General features: G+C 39.3%; 1 protein-coding gene across 1 annotated transcript in view; it reads right to left on the bottom strand.

The window, feature by feature from the left end:
• Window positions 1–46: 46 nt before the first annotated feature.
• IGF2R (insulin like growth factor 2 receptor) overlaps window positions 47–24,441 on the bottom strand; it is a 60,752-nt gene continuing 36,357 nt past the window's right edge. Inside the window, exons 25-48 of the mRNA XM_040599324.1 lie at window positions 23,577–23,755; window positions 23,128–23,215; window positions 21,437–21,643; window positions 20,920–21,050; window positions 20,151–20,248; window positions 19,167–19,303; window positions 18,354–18,544; window positions 17,569–17,695; window positions 17,076–17,198; window positions 15,838–16,100; window positions 13,945–14,157; window positions 12,883–13,032; window positions 11,618–11,779; window positions 10,960–11,167; window positions 10,414–10,560; window positions 9,709–9,943; window positions 8,588–8,724; window positions 7,452–7,566; window positions 6,388–6,534; window positions 4,753–4,937; window positions 4,072–4,258; window positions 2,812–2,976; window positions 2,165–2,234; window positions 47–1,733 (exon numbers count right to left, since the gene is read on the bottom strand). Coding sequence (XP_040455258.1) covers window positions 1,332–1,733; window positions 2,165–2,234; window positions 2,812–2,976; window positions 4,072–4,258; window positions 4,753–4,937; window positions 6,388–6,534; window positions 7,452–7,566; window positions 8,588–8,724; window positions 9,709–9,943; window positions 10,414–10,560; window positions 10,960–11,167; window positions 11,618–11,779; window positions 12,883–13,032; window positions 13,945–14,157; window positions 15,838–16,100; window positions 17,076–17,198; window positions 17,569–17,695; window positions 18,354–18,544; window positions 19,167–19,303; window positions 20,151–20,248; window positions 20,920–21,050; window positions 21,437–21,643; window positions 23,128–23,215; window positions 23,577–23,755 — 4,067 coding nt within the window. The 3' untranslated portion in view covers window positions 47–1,331. The remainder of the gene's footprint in view (window positions 1,734–2,164; window positions 2,235–2,811; window positions 2,977–4,071; window positions 4,259–4,752; window positions 4,938–6,387; window positions 6,535–7,451; window positions 7,567–8,587; window positions 8,725–9,708; window positions 9,944–10,413; window positions 10,561–10,959; window positions 11,168–11,617; window positions 11,780–12,882; window positions 13,033–13,944; window positions 14,158–15,837; window positions 16,101–17,075; window positions 17,199–17,568; window positions 17,696–18,353; window positions 18,545–19,166; window positions 19,304–20,150; window positions 20,249–20,919; window positions 21,051–21,436; window positions 21,644–23,127; window positions 23,216–23,576; window positions 23,756–24,441) is intronic.

Genomic DNA, 24,441 nt, shown 5'->3' on the forward strand with positions numbered 1-24,441 from the left:
TGAAGAGAAGCATTACAGACTAGTGTAAGAAAGATTCCAGACTTGTGATGTGGGATTTGGAATACCCACTTCATATCTTTTATTGAAATTGCTGAATACTTTATATTACACTATTTTGATTCAAAATGGAGTTTTTATAAAAAGAAACCATTGTTGAAACTGAGCAAGCCAGCCAAAAAGAATAATGAAAAAGTTTCAAAAAAATTTTGACTTGTATGATGCTTTGAAATCCCATCATCGCCCATAATTTAATTTAGGAAATACCTGCAGAAGACTGCTAGAGAAAATTTGACTTGCATTCATTGTCAGCAACATCTCAAATCAATGACCATGGCCATGACCATACCATAAGAGCTAGCACTTAGGCTATCAGGACACATTGGCCCAAAATTTTTTTTCTTGTAATTAATACCAGAGAGGTGCATTGTGCTGACTAAAGCTCCTCTAATTGTTGGGCTTTTCTTGGTGATGACAAACTGGGCAGCGCAGACTGTATTATAGGAATTCTACCTCTATGTCCTTGAAAACTCTGGTTCTCGTGCAGTTGGCCTAGTCCAGCCATAATTTAGAAAAAAAAAAAATATCTTTGGGTGCTTGTCAGCTGCTTAGGCAAATACTGATGAACTCAGTCATATGGCCAGTACCAAAAAAAATATCATGCAAAGAACAGCAACCATTTCAGGCTAAAGCTACATAGAAATGTACCTTTCAGTCAATACCTTCGAACCAATGATCTGTTTAAATTAGAATGGATATTCAAATTTACAGGATAAATTAGGCCAGTTCCAAAATTTACATCAAATCATCCCAACACACACAAGTTATATTTTTCCTTGTCTTACGATGAGAAATGAACCTATAGAGTACCCTGCCGGCAGGAAGAACGTGTTGCTATTAAGCAAACCTGAGTAGTGAGGATCAATAAATACAAGGAGTTAAAATGCTAGTAGTCAGATAACTTGAGTCTCAGGAGCCAGGGGATTCATTAAGCCTTAAATCCGTTCCTTTCAAAGGTTTCTCTTTTTTTTTTTAAGCAAGCATTTAGCATCTGAGCCTTAAAAAAAAAAAAAAAAAAAAAGAAAGAAAAAAAGTGTCCTGGCTAGAGAGAGTCAACATAACTCAGCCAACTGGATGTTAGAAATCCAGTCATTACCAAACAGATCATTGTAAACAACCAAGAAATCTTTCTTTTCTTCCCTTTTCAATGGTTTCTTGTTAAAGGCAAAATTCAGAAAAATCTTTCAGGCTGAAGTCCTCATATTTGGTTGGAAATGTTGTCCCGTTATATATAATTCTCTCTATATATATTTGATTAGGCACAAGAAGGGTTATTAAACATTCAACAAGTCCTCATCACTATCATCATGAAACGATATTGTATTTGTAGAGTTCTGTGCCTGCTGCTGGCCTGGCTTGTCTTTTGCTTTCCTTTCCTTTCCCCCATTCAGCAAATAAGCTTTCTTATCACTGCCAAGACTGGGTGGCTTCTTTTGTGGGTGTTTGCTTTTGTCTAGTCCTCTTCCTGTCTGAATCTTTACATCTGGAATAGTTAATACTTCATCCTCACTGTCCAGGTCATCTACATGGAGAGAGGTAAAGGCTTCAGATGTAACAGACTTGGTAGTAATGTGACCATTCTCCTGCCCTCCTTTTGCTGTTCTTTGATTCGGTGCTGCGATTTCCTCCATAAGCCACTCTGTTTCATTCTCATTAGCTTCTTCTTCACTGTTTATCTGTGAGGAAAACAAAGATAAATATGCTGCATATACCACTCTAGACTCTGCCACACGCTGCTCTCCCCAGCTGTCAGACCCCACACCACAACTGGCCTTGGGTTCAACTCAGTCATAAGACAGAAATACTGCAACAGCATGCTGCTACTATTGTTTTTCACTATGTCTGAAAGAGACTTTTTCTCTTCCTGTACATTTATGTGTTATTTGGCTATTTGGGGACTGTTCTTCATTTCTTCAACTCTATCTTCCTTTCCCATTTCACAATATAAATGTAAATCTCAGCTATGTGGCTTTCCTGAAGCCATACAGTATGCTTTCCATGCACTGAAGGAACTAAGAATTAAGGGGGGTTCTTTATCAATAAATTAAAGCTTCATATTAAGAAAACTTGGCAAGAAACAAAACCTTCAATTTTTCCACTGTATTACCTTTGTGTATTTGTAGGAGACACCAGATGTTCTTCTGCAGCAGTTCGTTATCTTGTTTATTACAATTTCCCTAAAGAAAGGGAAGAATGCTACATTAGGAAGACTGCATTCCTCACTTCTCTTCGCTGGATTTCTACCATCAACATAAAGCATTTCACCAAGCAAGCTGCAAGCTATTGCACAGTGACTCTCGATCCCGAACCACCAATGAAACTCAGTCCACGACCATGTACATCTTTCCCCTTAACACAGCCTCAGAATTACTGTTCTGAAACACCTCGGGTCCCTGTGTCTAAGTGAAAACCAAACCTGTCTGGAAAGCAGAGAATCAGCGAGACTTGCACCTGTTCCTCACTGCTGTTGTATGGTTCCAGCTCAACACCACGAAAAGAGAGAGATATCAAACACTAACAATACTGTCACATTGTTTAATCCTCCCAAATTAGCAGTCATGCAGTACTCCAGCCCTCTTTACATGGGCCTTCAGACAGTAATGGGGAATTAAACATGTGAACAAACCAAGTGGTTTGACAACTGATGCTGCTAACTGAAAAACAGAACTTAAGACTCTACAGTTTACTACCTCCCATTCACTGAGGAAACAAAGTCCTACTAAAGAAAATTCTAAAGCCTCCTGATCATCTTACCTTCTCTCTTTTTTGTAGAACAGCAGGATTATTAGGCATGCAGTGAGGATAACCAGGAGGACACTCAGCACAGCACCAACAGCCTGACTTCTCCTCGAGAGGCCTTTATGTACTTGGGCCTCCTGATCAGTCTGGCGCTCGTCGCTTCCTGGATCATTGGTTGATCTAATAACATACAACAGGAAGAAAAGGAAGAGTAAGATCTGTTAACTGGTTGCATCAAACTTGATTAGGAACAGCAGATTCAACAAAATAAACACACCACACCATCCTGTCATTCCTACCTTACAGCTATAAAGAACCGAGTATGGGGGATTTTATTTTACATAAAAATAACTTAAAAAAATAGAAATGTATGCATTGTCCCTACATTCTGGTATGCTTTCAAGCCGTGCATAGAACCGATGACAGTCATGACTGAAGTGCATAATTAGGCACTCTAGAGCTTACACATCAGCAGCTATCCACACAGAGCTGCTATTTTAGAACCAAACCTGCACTTGAGCAAGCTGCAAAAGCTACAGCGCTTATTTACCTTCCAGCTGACTATGGCGCTACACAGACCAAATTCCCTCAATTGCCTGTTTAAACCAGAATAAACAGTTTCCCTGTGTTTTCAAGCTAGCAGCCAGAAAGTGAACAAGCCTAGAACTAGTCACTCCATTCTTTGCAGTGAGGCTGCCTACGTGTCAAGAATGCCAGTAAGCACCTAGATAGTCACCTGGCTTTTAATACTGTCACCTCATTACTCCTTTTTTGATCCGTAGAATAAGCAGTTAATAATTAATTGCAGAAATACCTCATTATTCCTCTAAGATCTGTAACAATTTTCACTCCAGCCTAAAGAAGTGGGCAGACAGAAGGGACGGCCAGTCTTTGCCATGGTTTTAAATTCTTCCAGACAGTCAGGCAAGGACAACAAACTTACCAAAAACTGGTCACTCCTCTCAGTAACATGAAACAGCATGTTCACTCAGCTACAGTAAGGTTTTACATAGCGAAAGCCTACTCCTACACTGTGCCTCTACATTTTCCATGTAAACAAGCAGTTTTAGGCCCAGATCAACTTGGCAAGCTTTAATTTAGTGGTCACGTGCCAAACATTACACGTAAACACCAATTCCATCTATCCATAAGTACTGCTTTTATAGCTTTTCCTTTTTTCAGAACCATTGTGATGAATACATCATCAAATACAAAAAAGCCTTTAGCTAAGAAGTGCTGACAACAGCTGCTTTCAGAAAGTAGTTAGCTACTTACATTAATGGACACACAGCAGATGTGTACCAGGTAAATAAATACTGGCAATCTGCTGTCTCATGAAGGAATTCAGGGATGCCTTCCTTTACTTGTGGACTGCAGTGGAAGAAAATGGTTGAAGACACAAACTTTGATGTATCTTTACCACATCTGGAGTCTGATGAAAATATGACATCCAAGTCATCATCTACAACGAGAAGAAAACCTTATAGCTTACTACTTCCTTGAGAACAGTCTATTAACACTAGACCCTGCAAAGTTACATATTTATTCTGCAGTAATAGCTTATACTTTGCAGTACCAACAGGTGAGCTCATACTTTTATATAGCTGATCCCATCAGTTGCTATGGAACAGTGGGTTAAGCTCTTCACAAGAAAAAGCAGCTAGATAAAGGTAATCACTGCTTATGCGGAACAAGAGAAAAACAGGAGACCAAGTCTTCTATCTTGCATCATTTCTACCAAAGTCTTTCAACAAGTGTCAAGCCCAAACCCTATTAGGGCCGTATTTGCAACTGAGCTTACACAGTAAGAAAAAAGCAATCTAAGTTCTGCTAGACAGACTCTGGATACCTTTACAGAAAGGGATTAGCACCAGTGATGTGAAACAAGAACCATTTTTTGATGAAACAATTCACACAGAGTATCTAAGCAACTCTGGCTAGTGAGCAAGTACTTACCCTCAACATAATATTTAGCTTTTCTGGCAGAACCAATTCTCCGAAAACGACGTTCATTAGTTTTAACCTGGCAGATGTTCGCTCCAGAGCATTCTGGGAAACTTGAGTTTCTTATACCAGAAAGTTGAATTTCATATACATATTTATCGCCATTTGTCCGTATGTCCCCAGAAGCTGTGTACAACCTGAAGAAACAGAGGGCAGGTCCATTCTTAAGTCTGAACTCACAGATTTAGGTTATTCCCGAGACATAAGGCTGGCAACAGTGATAGGTGCTACCACTGGCTGATTCCAGAGCAAGCCGAAGTGACTGATTCAGCAACCAGAAGAGATGCAGGACAGACCTCCTCCCTGAACATTAGGAATGAGAATTATATTTTAGCACAAATAATCTTCCTAAGAATGCACAAACCCCAATTTTTTCCAGTTACACTGCCCTCAATGGGTGTATGAATACGTAAATACCTCCAAAGGATTAAGATAAAATGGAGACAAAAAAGCATGATTCAGCAGCCCATACACAAGTTAGCCTGCTGACAATAAAAACACATTGCTCTATAGCTATGATAAATAGCATAGCTTAGCTGTCTTCTCTAAAAGGTAACTAGTTCTGCTGTGTCACTTAAGTACTATTTACAATTGTATTTTTTCACATTGCCTGTCAGAGCACGAATGCTCTAAGATTCACAGCTATTTGTTCTAGCCACCTGCTCAAAGGCTGAGCTTCCTCAAATACAATTAATCTTTAATCGCACATTACACCAAGTTTTTAATATTGTCCTGACTTTCTCTCCTCCTTCATTCAGGCCTGTTTGACTTTTGCTTTTTCTCTATGCTTGTAATGCTATCACCACGTTTGCACAGCAGGTTTATGCACAACACTTTTGCTCAGTTACTCCAGTCATGCACACTAATGGTTTATGCCCTTCCAGCAGTTTATTCTTCCCATAACACTAGTACGGGGAGTTGCCTTCCATAACACTAGCATTGACATTAAATATCATAGTTAGTATGAGAGTCTGGAACAGAGTTATGTGCAATGTGTAGTACAGTCAGTGTAACTGCTGGTCTTCCCCTGCCTCTCCTGGGTTCATTCATGCTTCACCATTCCTCCAGAGCTGTCCTTCCTCACTTCTAAGGCTTTTGAAGTACAGCTTCCTACTTCCATGTGGGTCATCTGAGCAGGAAAAAAGGTGCTATGTAAAAAGCCAAGGAGTACTCTAGGTGAAACAAAACAAAAAATCTAAAAAATCAAGTTCTCTGACACTGAACTAATGTCTACATGCCTTGGAAGAAAGCAACAATACACAACAGAGAAATCTAACATCAAGGTGATTATGTGCAGGCTTTAGACTAGCCATGAGTATTCCTGGACATGCTCACAGCTATAAGCCCAGACGTGAGCTGCACTATTATCCATCCTTTAAGTCAGCCATCCATACAAGGTGAATTCAGTGCTATTTCCACTTGACAGTTAATAACCATTAAGGCAACACAGAATATTCACACCAAGCTCTTTTTTGCAGTACAGTTTTCTACAGGATTAAGGTGTTGTGGTTTTTGGTTGTTGTTGGGGTTTTGTTGTTTTGAGGTGTTTTGTTTTGTTTGTGGTTGTTTGGGGTTTTTTTTACTTACTTGTAATAAACATCCCCTAAAGAGAAGTTTTTCCCAGTTGCAGGATTAATAACTGTTCCATTCACCACCTCCACCTCCTGCTGCTTCACAGCACAAGCTGCACGTGTGTCCCAAGTGATGTAGTAAGCGCAGTTTTCTTCATCAATCCTACCGAACAGACATAACTGATGATTCCAGGAAACAGTAACAAGTGTTTAGTACTTTGACAAAGGGAAGACACACAGCTGCTAACCCATGTGTGAGAATGTCCTGCCAAAGCATGGTGCTGAGCATAAGCTAAAATAGTCAAGTAGCAATCAAAAAAAGTTACTTGAAGAATTGCGCTGCACTTTTCCACAGTTCCAAGACTTAAAAAGACCTGGCTACACTTGAACTTTCTACTTCAAGAGTTCCAGCAGTCACACAATGTATCAGAGGGATTTATTGAATTTTAGCTAAAACCATTCTCAGGCTGCTCTTGGAAGGTTTAACATGCTGCACATTATTTAAGACGAGTATAAGCTAGTCAGATCTTGCTACCTAGTTCTTTGACTCATACAGAGCATCTTGCTCAGTTTCCCAATTCTGCAAACAGCATACAGCTAACCAAATCAAGACTCGGCAAAAAGCCATCAAGCTTTCTTAGTATTTGTGATCATGCATATACACCTTATTTTAGGCAGTTTCTAGTTAACTTATTTGTATTGAGGCAACAATAAGTGACTGAGCTACTAAAACATGGTTTATCTACAGTAAGTGTTCTGTACTAAACAGATTTTGAGCAAAGAGTGGCTGTAGTAAAGCTGACCTCAAAAACAACAGCATCCCAGCCATTGTCAGATCTAATTTGGAAGTAGAATGCCTACATTTTTGCCCAGAAATTTTAAGATGATACAGAATATAACTGCTTATGGAAGTGAACAGGTGTAGTAACTCTAAGATTCATGTCATAAAAGTACAGGCCAAGGATTATTTTAGGGACTGTACAACAAAACAGACAGTCACTGTCCTGAGACTTACAGTTTACTATAGAGGTACAAAGGAATAAGCCATGAAGATCAGTGGTATGTTAATTTGTTACTCACCTCTGCAGCATGGGCATGCCAACTGTTTTTGCACACTTCAGTTCTATAATTGTTGTTACTTTCTTGTTTTTCCTACATTCCTGCCCACTGGAATAACTAATATACACTGTATCACCTAGAAGAGAAAAATGGTCACACAAAGTTTTTGTAAGCAGCTGTCAGAAACCCCCTTTGCTCATTCTCCAGACTTCATTACTTTAGATTAATTTCTAGGACTTTTTTCCCCTGCACAGGCCATATATCACTTACAGCACTTCAGTAATCTGAGGGCCTTCATTCTGATGACTTTAAAAATCGTTTCTCAGACCTCTGTATTTACATTGTACCACATGTTCAGGTAATCAGTATGGCCATAAGAAATGTTTACATTTAACATGTCATAAACATAAGAGTATAAGAGTAAATGAAGATATCCATTTATAAATTAAATTAAGCAATAGACACATGTAATACATTCCACTGTTTTTGTAGCTGGATGGAAAATTTCCCTCAATTTCACAAACTCAGCAGCAATTTGAAAAATACTCTTTAAACTGAAAACTTCAGTAAGGTTGAGATTTATTTTTTTATTCCTTTTCTTAAGAGTGAGGCTAATTAGTCATCTTTCACGAGCTGCTTTAATTGAAGAAGTTAGTGGACACAGAACAAGTCTTTCAAAACAGGATGAACAAAAAAAATAATTCCCCTTCCCACAGTTACAGAATAACTGACTGGTTGAGGTTGAAAGGAACTTCCAGAGGTCATCTGGTCCAAACCCCTTGCTCAAGCTGGGCCACCTGGAGCCAGCTGCCCAGGAACATGTCCAGACAGCTTTTGAATATCTCCAAAGTAAGAGACACTCTACAACCTCCTTGGTCACTCTCACTGTAGAAAAGTGGTTCTTCATGTTCAGATGGTCAATTCATTTCTTACAGCTTTAATAACAACACTGTTTATTTGCTTCAGTGTTTGCACATGGCTTAAACACTCCTTCTTTTAAGTCTGAGTAGTAGCATTTACTGGTTTTGTTTTTAAACAAAAGATTCACTGGTAAATATATTTCAAAATAAAGGCTTCACCATAATTTAAGAACCACTACAGCTAGGTCGTAAGATTTAACTATTTCTAGCTCTCTACAGGAATAAAAGTAACTCTACCTGTCACATTCAGCTTCTGCGTATGAACAAGTCCAAGAACTTGAACATCTCCATTATTACTTTTCCTGCAAATACTGGCTCTTTCAGGGCAGCCTGTGGGTCCCTCATGTACCCTCTGACAGAGATTCACATAGTACCTATAGACAACAGGGTAGACAAGACTTCTTTACAATTAATTTAGGCTGAACTGAAACAGTGAGATACAAACTTCAGAATCCTCCTGGAAAGCTATCCATGTTGAAAGAAATTAAATACTCAAATTAGCTGACAGAATAAAGCACGTACTAAGATTCAGTGGATTATTTCTAACCATCATTTTCAAGTAAATGACTGTGCAAAAAATTGATCATTCACCAGATTAGTTCACTGGTTATGTTTGACCTAGGTCAAAACTAGAAATTGGAACCAAGTCAAGAAATGCCCAGAATTCTTTTCAGCTATAAAGGTTACAGTACTACCCTAAATTTAGCATCTTTTTGGAGCTATATCAGCTAAGTTTTATTAAAACAGAGGAATGAGTAGCAAGGTGGCAAATAAAACAGTTTCATAACCCCACAGTTTATGGTAAGTTTACAATTAGATGCTCTCACCCTTACCAGTTCATTTCCATTTGCTAACTGGAGGGGGAATGCTAGAGAGGTTGATTACTTCCTGCCATTCATATCTTCCTCTAAGTTGTTACTTAGAGAAATGGAAGGAAAAGCACCCTACTTAAACTTTAGACAAGAAGTTACACACTTTAGTCAAAAAATTATAATTAAGTAATTAAGATTTTTGTTCATCATAATCAAGAATTTAAACAATTGCATTTAAACTACAAAATTATTTTGTTGATACAGCAGTTTAAATAGAAAATCTTTTAAAAGCTTTGAGCTTAGACTTATTCATCCTTTAAAAGGGTTACCAACAGAGGGAAGGTGTAAGGATGAAGACAGTAATTATTCATCCTCTTCAGATAAAATTGGTTCCTTTTTTGTCTATACAGTGTTAAGCATCAACAGTTTTTAAGACACTGTCAGCAATTTAAACAGACTCTGAACAGGGACCAAAGTACTATGCCACATTACAGCTGCAACTGTATTGATTAGCAAGCTGCTCCCTTAGAGTCACTCATTACTCACGAGTTCCCATTGTGGAAAAATATCCAAGATCCTGTCAGGGAAGAAAGCATTCTCAAATCGTAAGTTCTGTGTTTTTGGACAAACTTGCACTCCATCTTTTTGGGAGGACAAACAGCCTGAGTCTTCCATTCAAATGTCACAGCACAGCCAAGTGTCTCACTCAGAAGGTACGGTCTCCCAACACCAGCATTTTCATCACATGTGAAGATAATGGTAGATTCCCTTCTTGCAGTTGCTATAAGGGGGAAGGTTGTAAAAAAAAAAAAAAAAAAAAAAAAACACACCACACTTTGCAAGAGGCTGTCAGACACCCATGGATTTTAGTGTAGCAATTTTGCAGTATCAACAAAAGTTTTAATCAGGTATCATTTCAAACAGCAAAGAGGCGTAAGTGCTTTATCTAGTTTTCATGCTTTTTAGACAGTAGTGTTCCTTGCAAAACAACTGATCTCCATCAAAGCAAAGTCATCACTTACGACTTAACCACTCAACTACTCGCTATGTAAAGGCACGAACTTTTTGTTTCAAAAGTATTTTAATCGCTCACTCAAGTAAAGTCAGGTTTGTTCCACAGGCTCCTTGTTTTGCCCACTCCTATCCCTTTACTTCCATTTTACTGCACCAGAGGTCTTTGGGCCAGCCTGAAAATGGCTCACGCCCTGTGTTACCTCAGATCCTTGCACATGAAGTATAAGAAGTTCTTACCGTTACCACAAAATCCCCACTTTCCATCTCCTTTGTAGTCTCCAGTTGTAGCACACCACGGCCTATTCTTTTCATCTGTAATACATTGCTCATACGTCTTCCCTTTGTACTTGAAGGGGAACACACAAAGCTCTCCCTTTTCAGTCACTGAGAAGGAAAGGTACATCCTCTTAATAACATGCAGTAGAATAGCAGGCATATCCATATTCAGGACCATACCCAAAGCCTGTACTTCAATACTGAGGAAGAGTCATAGGCAGACAACAGGAACACTGAAACATTGAGTCTAAACTCGATCAGAAACCTAGGACAACCTAGTGTACAATTAGCTACCATCATCCCTACAGAAGAGTTGCACTCTATCCTCTAGGAGATACATGTTGATGTTGCAGATTAGCGCAGTGCCTGTGATTTAACAGAACTACAAGTTTCTATTAACATATGTAAAATCCATATGTTGCTTCCCTCCTATCACAACAAAACCTCATACTTTAAAGGTAAAACTGACAAGGTTTTACATAAAGAGGAGATCTGCTTCAGTCTTACCTGGAGGGCACCGATCACCACCTGTATACTGCAAGATGACAGTCTCATCCTGGTGGCTATAGTCCATTTTCATTTCCTTTATGTCTCCAAAAGATGATGCACCACTTTCAGATGTCAGACACACTGCCCCATCTTTGCATTTTCCCTGAGGCAAGTCTGCTGCCTTGCTGCACACACCAATGTGGTAACTGTTGGATCCAGAAAATACCTGTGTGGACATCCAGAACCATCACAACAAGGCTGCCTCAGAGCCTACACTCAACGCTTACAAAGAACCAGCCAAGTGCTCTATAAACCAAGTCTCATGCAGTACTTGCATAATGCAGGAGAAAAAGTAACTAATTGCAAGTCTGGCCTTCCTTAATATGGCAAAACTGCAGACAAAATACACCCAACAGGGCCAAGGACGTAGTCTGTTCAGCAGACTTGTTTTCACATTCAGGATTCTGCCATGGGTGAAGGTTTCTCCTTCCTTTCCCTATCAGTATATCCATGAATTTCCCTCTCAAAAACATTAAAACCCCAATGTTTTCCCTCTAATATTACTCCCTCTGTCAGAGGCCAGACAAGCTTCAGTTTTAAAATGTTGATAGCAAGGGGCAATTACAAAAAAAAGAAGAAAAAAAAAAAAAAAAATCACATCACCAAAAGGCATTACCTCAAATGATCTTCCAGAAAGGCTGGTCAGGTTAAAAGTATAGTGTAGCTGTTCATCAGTCACAGAGCAGCCTAAAGTTTTCACTTTATCAGGACACACAACTGGAGTTTCCCACTCAAACACAAAACTGCAGTCAAGTTTCCTTATCATCTTTGGCTTACCCTGTTACCAAAGAAAACAGCAAGATACATTAGGTTTAATTTTTGGAGGTTTTTGTTCTTTCTGGACTACTACCACCACCACCTCTAAGTTACCTCAGTTATTACCAAGGCTAGGCTTTACTGACTGGGACGAACACCATGCCTTCATATTACAACCAGTACCAAAAAAAAAAAAAGCTACAAGTACTTTCTACCTAGCTCCAGAAAGCTATCAAAGCAGTAATTGAAGTACACACACTTTCTTATTAATTAGGGTCAAGATTTTGATGTTTAACTCAGTTGCAAGCAGCAACAAAACTGTGAGAGAGTTGAGTTTCTCCATGGTAGAAAACATTAAGAAAGTTCACTGAGTTAAGGTTTAGAAAGAATGCTGTTTCCTTTGTCATATTTTGAAAAAAATTAGTATGGCCTGTATAATATTTAGAGCTGCCTAGAGTTTCAGCTTATGCCCCATGTTGATGGAAAATGGTTCCCCTGAGTATTTTCAACAGGCTCTAGTTTGTCACACATATTCAAGTGCTTCTCTACAGTTTGCTAAAGCATTCAAAAATTTCAAGAGGTTTTAGATTCACACACCATGCAACTTCAATTTAGTATTCAGGTATCAACCGAAAATAAAAACCTAAGTATCTGAAAGCAAATTTTTAAAGCCTTGTATGATTATGGAAAGGGTTACAACATAGCAGAAATATTTCCCAGTACTAGCTTTACAAACAGTTACACTGGTTCTTGTGTTAGCTTGTGGTACAAGTACAAGCTTTTGGACCTAGACAACGCGCAATACAGCATTAAGTTTAATGCCAGAAATAAGTTATCGCTACATTACTTTAGTGGAATCTGATCCTTGAAACCATCAGAACCTGCTACTCTCAAGCCTAAAGTTCATGCACCCTATGAAATTTTGCCTGGTGAGGAACACAAATACTAAGTACTTAAGTGCTATGTATTCAAGTAGTTAAGAACACAAATACTAAGTTGTTGAAACACGTCCATCCTTACATGCTAGAAAGAAATCCTTGGTTTAATTTTAAACAAAGCTAACGTTGGTTACTACCTAATTCCCACTGCACTCCAATATCAATGTAAGTTTAATAGATGCCTTACCAGACTAGTTCCTTGGCTGCAGTGAAATACAATAAGAGAAGTATAGTTCAATTTGTTGTTTATCCGACAAGGAGTAGTGCTGTTGTAAGTGATGTAAACTTCATTCACTGCCTCATTTAACTTGGGAGGTTCAGTAACACGACCAATATCCTACACAAGCAAAAATATGTATTGAGACATAGGACATACCTAGATTTCAGATCAGCCCAGAGATTCAGATCAATTCAGATTCCTCTGTCTGGTTTATATGGAAGCACTTTTGAAAACTACATTCTATACTCAAACAATTTTTCCATTTCAATCCTAACAAAATACAAGTTGAACAACTTAAAACACCTTCCATTAAGCTTGACAAAAGCTAAGAAGGTTCTGCATCTTACAGGTAGATTTTTCTTTAAATCACTGTGCCAAAATACCAACATATCACTTAAAAATAGTGTAGTATTAGCAATGAAGTAAGGTACCTAGATCAACATTGAAGTTCATGGAAGACAATCTCAACTTTTTATTTTGTGTATCTCCTACAGCTCATAAAGATGATCTCAAAAGGTAAAGAGCCTCCATCTCTCAAAGTAATAACACAGACAAGTTAACCAATATTCTGCCACAGGCTTGCTATTCATGCAGCTGTCAAGTTTTTACATGGAACTACTAAATTCATTGTAGAGCATGCCAGGACATATCCTGCTTCATATTGCAACAGGCTATCATGGGATCAATCATGCCTTTCCTGTGCCACAGAATGGCAAACCAAGAGCCATTCGGCTTCCCAGTCTCCATATTTGGCACACAGCACTACATGACAAAAATTCTGTAGTAAATTTTCATATTTGTCACTGTATGGAATCTTCTAGCACCCAAAAAAACCCTGGGGTTCAGGATAGGAATATACCTCATAGCAAAAAGCAACGAAAGGTAATTTTGCAGGGTAGATTTTGATTTTGTATTCCATTTCTTTAACCCATTGTCAAATCTCTGGTTCAGATCAGGTATCTGTGCTGGGATACTGTTTTAAACTAGCAGGAGAATGCATGTTTCAGTGATTCCAGGAGCAGTACTTACTATTGGTGCTTCATTAACAGGAACCATGCAAACAGCTGCTCCAGGTGGGCAACCAACATCCCTGATAGGATTGAGAGGCTCACAAATGTTGATGTAGAAGTCTGGAGAAACATCCGTTGTATCTTCATCCACAAATGCCTCGTAATACCCAGTGCGATGGATCAGAGGAGACAGGTCAATAATGGAACTGCCATTCAATACTGAGCACTTCACCTACAACAAAGCGTGGTTTATTGCTCTTATTATTACTTGCTTTGATTTAGTGACAAACACCCTGTCCTTCAGAGGACCAGAAGTGTGACTGCATATAACGTTTCAGACTTGATTGTGTAAAGCAGCATTTGTTACAAATTTGATTTGTCTACAGATACTAAGCTCCTACAAGATGTATATGAAAAACCTCAATTGTTTAAACATTCCTGTGGAATGGAGTCCTTATCAGAACAATACCAAGACGTAAAGCTCTGGCACGCATACTCCAACATACAGTCAACTATGTCTTCCTAAGATCAGTGGATCCTACAGTTTCTTCCTCTCCCCATCTCCCACACACCACTGGACCACCTCCAGTAAACAAGCTTGGTTATAACAATGTAGTTATTGTATTGCAAGCTGATGTCTTGAGCACTGGATTTCCTCAGAACTTACTTCTCACGTTCTTAAAAGTGCCTAAGCTTACTGACAGCCTATGTGGAATCTGGGAGTTTTATTCTTGTTTAGATATTAGATAAGGAGCAAATAACAAAATCACTGTTTAATTTCAGGATAAATATTCATCATTCCTACCTAGCCATCACCTGAAATAGCTAGGGTCACTGTGGATGCACTGTGAAAAGTGATCAGAAATGCACAAATGATCACTGAACAGAACGAACAGGCTAGGAAACACAATGTTTTTAGGCACTGCTGATTTTACTGCAGCATGGTACATACTACTGAAGAAGAAACTAGAACCATGTGTAGCACAACTCTTACAAAAGAAGGAGGGGAGACATGACAGTTCTTACCAGGAAAAGGAAAGCTGGAAAATGCTTTTCCTAAACTGAAGCAAGAGCTGTGGTAGTATTGAGACAGCAATAAGGAGAAAAAAACCAACTTGTCGCAGAGAATGATGGTCACAATAGAAGTAATCAAGGCAACAAAAAGAATGATTAGGCAGATTAACAAAAGATAATGTGTCAGGTGTTAAGAAAAAAAAAAATCTGAATTCACCTTACAGCTCATTTAGCTTTCTATTCTTATTGCTATTTTTTACTCACTGCATCCATTACCGGTAACAATTTAACTAGCTAAAATTAACTGAAGTAAGACTAGCTCCAAGTATTATCTAGAACACCAATTCATCCACAGCTGACCAAATCACATTATTACAGCATGTGTTATACAGCAGAGGCAGGCCCTAAATTCATGCTATGGAGGTTTACCAATTTTTGCACTAAGCAAACTGATCATACACTTGCCTGGCCTCTAGTCACTTGCTCAGAAACAAAGATTACCTCCATGCACAGAGATGCTATCCATCCTCACCCTCAACTCAGCCTAAGCTCTATTGGCCTGTTACATTGGTGGATCTTTAACCATCAGTTGCCAAGAAGATGCCCTGTAGCTTCCATTTGAGCTGTACAGAAAAGCAGCTAAGTAGGTTCCACAGCGGGGTTATTCTGAAGTGTTAAAATTTTAACTTGGTTCACCATGCATGCAGTCCAGAAGTTTGCCAAATATTCTTCAACTCTGCTGGAAAAGTCACTAAGTATTTGAGAACTTCTGTATGAACTTGGCTTCTGTGCTACAGAAAGAGACCTTTCCCTCAAGGATTTAAAAACATATACTGTTGGTAGCTTAATCACCCAGAAATTCAGTCCCACAAGTGTTTGCCATAAAAGTAATTCTTACCTCTTCCTCACAAGCCAAGGAAGTATGCCAAGAGAAGTAACTAGTGCACGTTTGCTCATCAAAAGACAGAAAAACAGGCTGGCTGTCATCTCCGACATCAGACTTGCACACAAAGCTAAAATAGCTTTTGTGCTTCAGTTCAGGGTCTGCAGGGCAAGGATCTCCATCTTTATAGACAAGCTTTAACACTTGATCTTCGTAAGTTAAAGTTTTACTCTGTTTTCCAGCATTAATTGGTTTTGGACCACCAGTGATGCAGACAGCTAAAGGAAAAAAGAAAAATGAACAAAACAGATCCGATGCAACTGTCCTTCAAAATTGCACCTTACAACATGAACAGCAGGAAACTTAAGGTTTTAGCATGACTAATTTTCCTATGAAAGATAGGCTGTTTCACACCACCCAGAGGTTACCATTAATCTGAGATAAACTGCACTGAAACAAAGACCAAACATTGTCTTTAATACTTCATTAACCAGCAGGAAGTACTGCATTTATACACATTTAAGCAATCACAGAGCACAGTGTCTGGTTATCACTTCTCTGAAAGCCAAGAGATTAGCACAAAATAACAGCCAGATCATAAAATTTTATTAAGATGCCTCTTAAAAACCAAATCAACCAATTCACAAGTGATACTCCTATTTTAGCATTTAAGATGCTACTCATGCATTAGCATTTAAGATAATATTCAGTTTGACAGAACAGTTAGCAATTCAACCTGCTACTAAGTAGCTTGAAATAGAAGTTGATTTCTACTGATGTTTCGGAAGCATCCAAAACAGAACAGAAAACCAGAAAGATTGGCAAGGGTTTGAAGTACAGACACAAGGCTCAGTGCAGATGCAATACAGCAGTACATCAGCACAAAGCAATTCTTGTGCTCAGCTCACTAGCTGGAATCTCCTAACTTCTTCCTTTTCACAACAGTCAAAAGGTGCAGTAGAAGTGTCTACACTCCTGCCCTTATGTCCAAAATAATATCTACCCATTCAGACCTAAAGGGGTTGGACTGGCAGTGAGCCCATCTAAGTTTAGAAATGGAGTTTGATAGGAATACATTGCTTCATTCTCTAGAACAGTTTCAGGATCTTTTCATAACCAATTCAGCCACAGAGCTGCTCTCTTCATTCCTTCGTGCCCCTCTCGTTTTACTGTAACTTCAGCATAAATACTTGCTTTGGGTACCCTACACAGTCAGTCAGTGATTATAGTATCAGAGGGGATAAGATTCTTACCAGCTCCACTAGCACAAGAACTTTTAGCGTCAGCACAAACATTCAACTGAATTTTTCTGTTGTGCGAGTCTTTGATGGTATAGCCAGACTCTCGCTTTAGTGATGTCAAATCAAAGAGGTGACCTGTAGGCAGATCAGGGAATAATTTAATCTTTTTTGAGATTCAAAATCAAGACATTTCTTTCTTTAAAAGCTTTCAGTAACTTAGTAGGAAGGCCAACCAGCTTCTACTTGCCTGCTAGCTTAGAAAGGCAAACAGTTACTAGTTCATATTAACGGAGGCAAAACTAGTTTCAGAACTATAGACTCTTTGTTCCAAGTGATACTGCAGCACCTTACAAGAAATTTCTACCCACCAATAAGCTTGTTGGTCACTATCCAGAGTATGTGTCAACACTGCCCTTTTCTAATAAAGTCCCTCAAGAACACAAACACAGTAGTGCTGTTTCCAGAGGCTTCTTCCAGATACAAAATCCTGAGGCCACCTCCTCACCTGTTGCAGGATTGGTTACCCGACAGTCATTTTGCACATTGCTTTTAAGAGGACATGCAGCAGCGGTGAACCATAAGAAGGTATATTCACAATCCTCAATGGCCATTATAAGTTCTGGCTTCGATTCCTAAAGAAGGAACAGTGGAGAAAGACACATCTCTAAAGAGTGATAGTCTAAGATTTCACGCCATGGAATTACCCCTGAAGCCTGCAGCTGAGCTCAATTTGAATGCCAGTCCTAGGACTTAACAGACCGATGAATTAACAGTCCAATGAATTATCCATGGGACAGAGTATTTAACTGTGAGTATTTCAAATAGACAACAGTACAGAACCATTATCAGGAACAAAAGAATTGATGAGAGGAGAGCTAAAGGCAGCCTAGCTGGGCAACAGAAAACGCAAAAAGTGCGGGTAAGACAGCTCACCAAAGGGAAGAGTACTTAATGGCAAGGCATACAGGTGTGCAAGAGTTAGGAACTACATAGATAGTATTATTTACTACCTGAAACACTTCCCAACCTACATCATCTTCAAGACACAAACAGGCAATCTGAAGCTATTATAGATGATAAAATTTGTGCTAGCAGAGTGTACAAAAAGATCTCTTAAAAATTGCTCAGCATTTGAAGTTCAAATACTCACAAACCTGCTTACAAGGCTGGCTCCCATCCAACTACAGATAAAAAGGGAACAGATAAGAACTGCCCACCATTTCCCATACACATATAGTGGTATGAACGACTCATGAAAACATAGAACCCCACCAGAAGGGGCCCACTTACAATTTTGCTTTCATCACACTTGAGGCGCAATATTGTTGTTTTCTTGCGAATTTTATCTGGACACTGCTCCCCATTAATGTATTTCAGAACAGAAATGCCATTTTCCCACCGGGGACCATCAGCCACTTCCCCGAGACTTGTACATTTTGTACCCTCCATGAGGGAGGCAGCAGCATCAGAAGGACAGGAACCTATGCAGATGAACAAAAATGGCATTATTACTCCTAATGTTGTTCAGGCTTACTTCCTTGGACTAAAACTCCACTGCTCTACTTTCAGGTATGTAGTGGCTGATCTATCTCCAAGCCACTGTCCCAACCATACTCATTGGGGTGGGGTTTCTTCTCCCCCCAAAATCACAAGTAGCAGCAACTGCCTCACTTCGCTCAAGCTCATGCAGAAAGCGGTGGCAGCAGCTACGGGGGAAGCAGACTGCTACACAGAGTGGAAGGCCAGAGTCTGTTACCTGGTCTTCCACTGGACAAAATGTAGAGTCAGTTGTTAAGATGCCATAGAGAAAATTCTGAAGTTAACATCTTGCACCAAAAGGTTAAAATAATCTTTAAGAGCTATAGCAGACTTTGGATAAGGATGGAAGAGCTACAGTACTGAAGTTATCAAGATAAGAGTTGCTAGTGAATCTCATTAGTCAAGCAGATGGAAATCAGGCCCATAATCCACCCTTCCCTCTAGTGCTGAAATTACACCACTGTCTCTACACACTTTGCTTTGTGATTTTTTCACTCTGAACAACAGAAGGTTATTACTTGCCTCCCCTAACTACAGTGAGAATATATTTTATTTTGCTCTTACGTGCAGCACCGTATGGTACTAAGGGCTTGCAGACATTAATATAGTATTTCTGTGAAGAAGTAGATAGAGCTATTGCCTCCCAGTTCTCTCTATGCCGTGTCAGAGATGAGAAGTCATAGAAGTTTCCTTCATCATCCCTGTAAGACAAAGGATTCAAATTAAGAGGCATTTAAAAAAAACAAAAATCAAATCATTGTAACTTACAATTCTTAAGTTACTACAACACTTTCAGCCTAGTACCTCTGCTCAGAGTATCATGCTGGAAAAGAAATCTGTACCAGACTCACTGCTCCCTACAAACCTCAAATTGAGTAGAGGTATCAGTGCCCCAGCCATGCCCACATTAACCATCCACGTGCACACAGCCCTCAGCCAGCGCAAGGGTAATTCTGAGTTTTCATTGAAGCACACCAGCTTTCAGCGCATGGCAAGCACAAATGCATAGTTACAGTGGATTGTTCTACCTTAGGGTAGAAACCTATCGTGATGCCAGACATTAAAACTCTGGGCCAACTATTAGCCACATTTGACACCACTTAACAAATCTTAATGAGCTAATACTTTGTTGTGACAGAAGTAGATGAGATTTTTCCTAGAGCTTTGTTCAGTGGAAGTTCCATACAGACAGCAGTTGTATTCTTGTTTAAATTAGCTATAGTTAGATAATAACTAGACACTTGTAACAACCTAACATACTCAGAGTTCAACCATCAATAACAGCACACCCAACAGTTCACTTTGATACTAAGCTTATTTCCCAGAAGAAGCTCCAAAGTCTTTTTCTTCAGTGAAATTAGTTTTAGGAAGTATAAATTGCAGAAGTTACTTAGAACACGTGGCATTTGCATTGAACGCTACATTAGCTGGTTAGTGACCAAGTCAAAACACAATAGCTAAAGTGGTAATATCACACTGAGTTGCAATAAGGCTGTACGTGTTTCTATCATCATACAGCTACATTTTAAGTTTGTGGAAACAACTTACTTGTAGGAGCACTCCGTAGATTTAACAGGTGGGCAAGCGTACTGAGTATGCCATTCAAACATGTAGGTACAATCTGGAGTTTCCTTCAAAAATACAGGCTGAAAGAACACAATACAAAAGGAATTTACTTTCTCATTTAGACACGTTGAAGCTACCAAAATATCTCAGCCTTGCTTCAAGAAGATCCAGGAACCTGTGTTTATATATAATCTTAAGAGCCACACTATGCCTCTGACCAGCTGAAAGCATGGCTTCTCCCAAACCCAAGTTTATCCATATGCACACTTCTGATAAAAGGGCAGCCCATCAGGAGCTTCTGCCTCCTTCATGAAATAAGGGGAAGAGAAAAAGTAACTCTAGGCACCATTGTTTAAGAACAGGAAAGCAAGTGCAAGTATAGAGAGGGTAATACTAAAAGCAGGTAACCAGCTATTTTGGTCTGGCCATGTAATAATACCTGCTTTCCTCCTGCTTTTTATTTCTTACAAAGAAAAGGCTGTTATTTCTGGGAGAATATCTCTTCCCCACATCTCCAATATCTTTGCTAATAGCAGGCACCCCTTAAAGGAAAAACATGCCCTGACTTTCCTGGGGCATAACAAAGGTACCTTCCATAAACAGGAAATCCAAAACATTCCTCATTTTTTATTACCTCACAAAATCCTTCAATCTCCTGCATAATCTATAAGTCCTTGAAGGAAGCTAGTTCGTGTTTTTCACCTTACATTTCCACACATTACATACAGGAAGTATATGTTTTGAAACTAACCTCAGATGTAGTCTTGTCACAATAGAACAATATGGCAGTTGATCGTTCATATATTTTATGACATTTTTCTCCATTGGTGTAATTAATCATTATTAAACCATTTTTGAAAGTCAGTTTTTCTGTAAGTAAGCCTAGAAGCAAAGAATTGAGACAAGTAAACAGCTAATCCAGTAAATACATGACTGCAACAATGCCTCTAGCAACAGGGTTTCACAGACAGCAGTAACATGCACAACCAAGTATTGATAGAAAGACTTCAGCTTTCCTCTAAACTTTGTGACCTAGTTATTGCATGACTGCTATTCCAGTACAGTAAGGGGTTGAGCACACTCCTAATTGTGTGTCAAGATAGCTATACACATGACATTTTATTTGCACATGAAGCAGAAGTGCTAGGGTGCTTTCTCCCATAAAATGTACAAGGTTAGCAAGAACCCCTTTTGTATCACATAGTGGCTTCAGTTACACCCCGGTTCATCTTCCCATTCTCTAAGTTCCTTTTGATCAAGTGCTATACCTGCTACTTTTCTTAAAGTATAGTCCGTCTTCTTTACTTGACATGATGACACAGTGTGAGCCTCTGTTTTGCAAGGTTCTGTTATTTCTCCACAAACTCTGAAGTAGTAGTCATACTCATCTGTACTCACTTTTATGTCTTTATTGGAAAGTGGTTTCAGGTTATAGACATGACCGTACCTTGGATCTTTCACCTGGCAATCCTCTCCTTTAAAGAAAAGTTAAGAATTTAAAATACAACTTAATATCAATGAGCTACATCAAACACACTTAGGACAGCTAAGGCCTACTGGCACAAACAAGGCCACAAAGATGAGTATCTGGCGCTTTAGGGCAGTAACGCTGAAGAACCATTTTAGTCCAGCTAAGCAGCTCATTTCAGGAAGTCACCAATTATCTAGAACTACAAGACTAAGCTACAAATGGAACATTTCTGTTATAACTACCACTAAAGAAAGATGCAAAAGTCACACTGTAGTTCAAAAACTACCTCAGAGTGGCCTCACAGGTTCTTCCTTCAGCCATGCTGAAGATTAAGTACAGAACTAGAGACACTAAGTCCAATGCTTGCTTAATGATCTGGAAAGAACAGCAAGGTCACAAGGCCAAAGCAAAAGTTGTCCTAGATGTCAGTCTTCTATCTTCTTTTAACAGCTGTTAAGTTTGCCAAGTTAGGAAATAATCAATCATAGGAAATTTAGCTACAGCTTATGGGTCTACCAAGACACAGACAGAAAAGGTTTGGGAAGATTCTAGTGTCATTAGTCTAATCAGCTGATACACATCAGTAACTTAGCTGCTGATCAAGTCCTCAGTTTTAAAGTGACACATTGCTCCATATTCTGAAGCTTTTAAAAAGCCATCAGATTGTATCACATGGTTATTATGCACCTCTCAATCACCCAACAAGTTGGTACCAAGTTAAAAACAAGACAGTCTGCCTCCCTTGAAAACCACAACTCTTGTCACCAGCTCCTGCACGGCAATTGTGTGCTGCAGGGCAGTAGCTTGTTAACACTCCTCTTATGCCACATGAGGTCACTGGCAGTTTCAATAGTGTCTAGGACTGTTGCAACAGATGCTTGACAGGAAGTCTGGATGTTTTATAACATGTTATCCAGAAGTAGCAAATTAAAGCCCGCAAGGGCAGAGAAGATACCTGCACACTCAGCTTCCCAGCTAAAAGTCAACCAAGTACCAGACGTGGAACCTGTGATTCCTTCTTGCATGTCCCACAGTCAACTGTGAACTCTGATACTCCTCCCACTGGTCTCTCCCGTATTGTCTAACAAGGGTCACGTTTACAGCATAGCTTCCAGTCTTCAGTGGGGGACAGGGAATGACGTGCCAGGCATAGGATCAATCATATTCTCATGGAACCTGACGCTTTCAGATTTAAAAGACACTGGCAAGTCTGCCCGTGATTTAACAAGTTAGTACCATGATTTGTCCAAGACAGCATTGTTACTTTTTTTCCCTAGATAGGGAAGTACAATTGCCTGTCACCCTAAATTGTACTTTTAACGTTAGGTGTGACTCTTAGTTGACTTAAAGCTCAAAAGAGACATCCCTCCACAAGCCAGGACCTTTTACAGGAAGATTCATAGAGTAAGAAACAAACATAGCTTCACTAAGTGTTCACTACTTGTACAGATGTGTTTGATATTTTAAAGCTCAAGTAATGACACTTACCTTCTGCTTTGTGAAGAGGACATGCTGCCAAGGTTCTCCAAACAAATACAAACTCACAGTCACCTTCTTGCTCAAGCACTGGTGATCCCTACAGAAAACAGCCATATGAAGGAGGCTTACCAACGATTGCTTTGTGAGTCTCAAAAGGTACATGCAGAATCCTTTTTTATTGCAGTTGCACAGTCTAAGATCTCTATTAGCAAATCTCAGTACTTATTTTCAGCAAAGAGCTGCTTTTGGTGGCTCAAAGGATTCCACAATCAAGGTAACTGTTGTGTTCCACAGACTCCAGAAAGCAGTTGTAAGGAGAGACAAGAGAAAAGCCTGTACACAAGATATTTGGTTTAGAACCAGCTTCCCCATTCCAAGAGGAATAAACACTGTCTATTTTGTTATACTAAGCTCAAGCTCTAAAATCTTCATTAACAGCAAGTGGCACAGAAAATTACCATTGTTTGATCGCACTGGAAGATTATACGTGTAGAATAACGCTGCTTATCTTTGCACGTGTCACCATTCAAGTAGATAATGCTCAATGACCCATCAGTAGCAGCCTGTGGGTTTATCTGAATGACTCCAAGGTTCCTGCTTTTATCAGTGTATTTCACACAAGATCCTATGGCACCACCTACAGGAAAAAGAAAAAGCCTGTATTTTAGTTCAAAGCTTTGACAACTATAGTTAACTTCATTGTAAAACAACACAGTGGAGTAGCTTTAAGAGAGTTTTGAGAACTAAAGCAGACACTCTCAAACTCATGAAGCAGAACACAACGTAAGTGTTTTCATAAGTACAGTTAAGAGACATTGTGTGCCTAAAGCCTTTGAGGAACAGAACAAGTTACTGTCCTGCGTTCACCAAAATCTGTAAAAATGCACTAACTTATCTGCTCCCACAGACTTGATAGAAGACTACCACAACAGGTAAAATAAATCAAACTGGCTAGAAGTGCAGCAAGACATAGCATAAGCTTCTCATTCTGCCCTCATTCAGTTAAGAGGCTTCAACAACATTTAGCTTTCCTTTCTTCTTAAAAAAGAAACAAACAAACACACACCAAACCAAACAACAAACAACACACAAATAAAATCAAGGTTACTGGCAAATAAAGCCCTCAATGCATTTTTCCCAAATGCATTCCCACACATCTCAATGCAGGAGTCCTGCTCTCAGTTTGAGAAGGCCAATTATACCCTTGACATATCTCACCCAGGTCTATGCACTTTAAGTGACTGAATAGGCAGGATTCAAGGCATCCTACTAAAATAACCAAGGATTTCATTCTGCATATAAGGTCTTGCATCAGAAGTCACA

Source organism: Falco naumanni, chromosome 6 (genome assembly GCF_017639655.2).
Source record: "Falco naumanni isolate bFalNau1 chromosome 6, bFalNau1.pat, whole genome shotgun sequence".
NCBI classification, from domain to species: Eukaryota; Metazoa; Chordata; class Aves; order Falconiformes; family Falconidae; genus Falco; species Falco naumanni.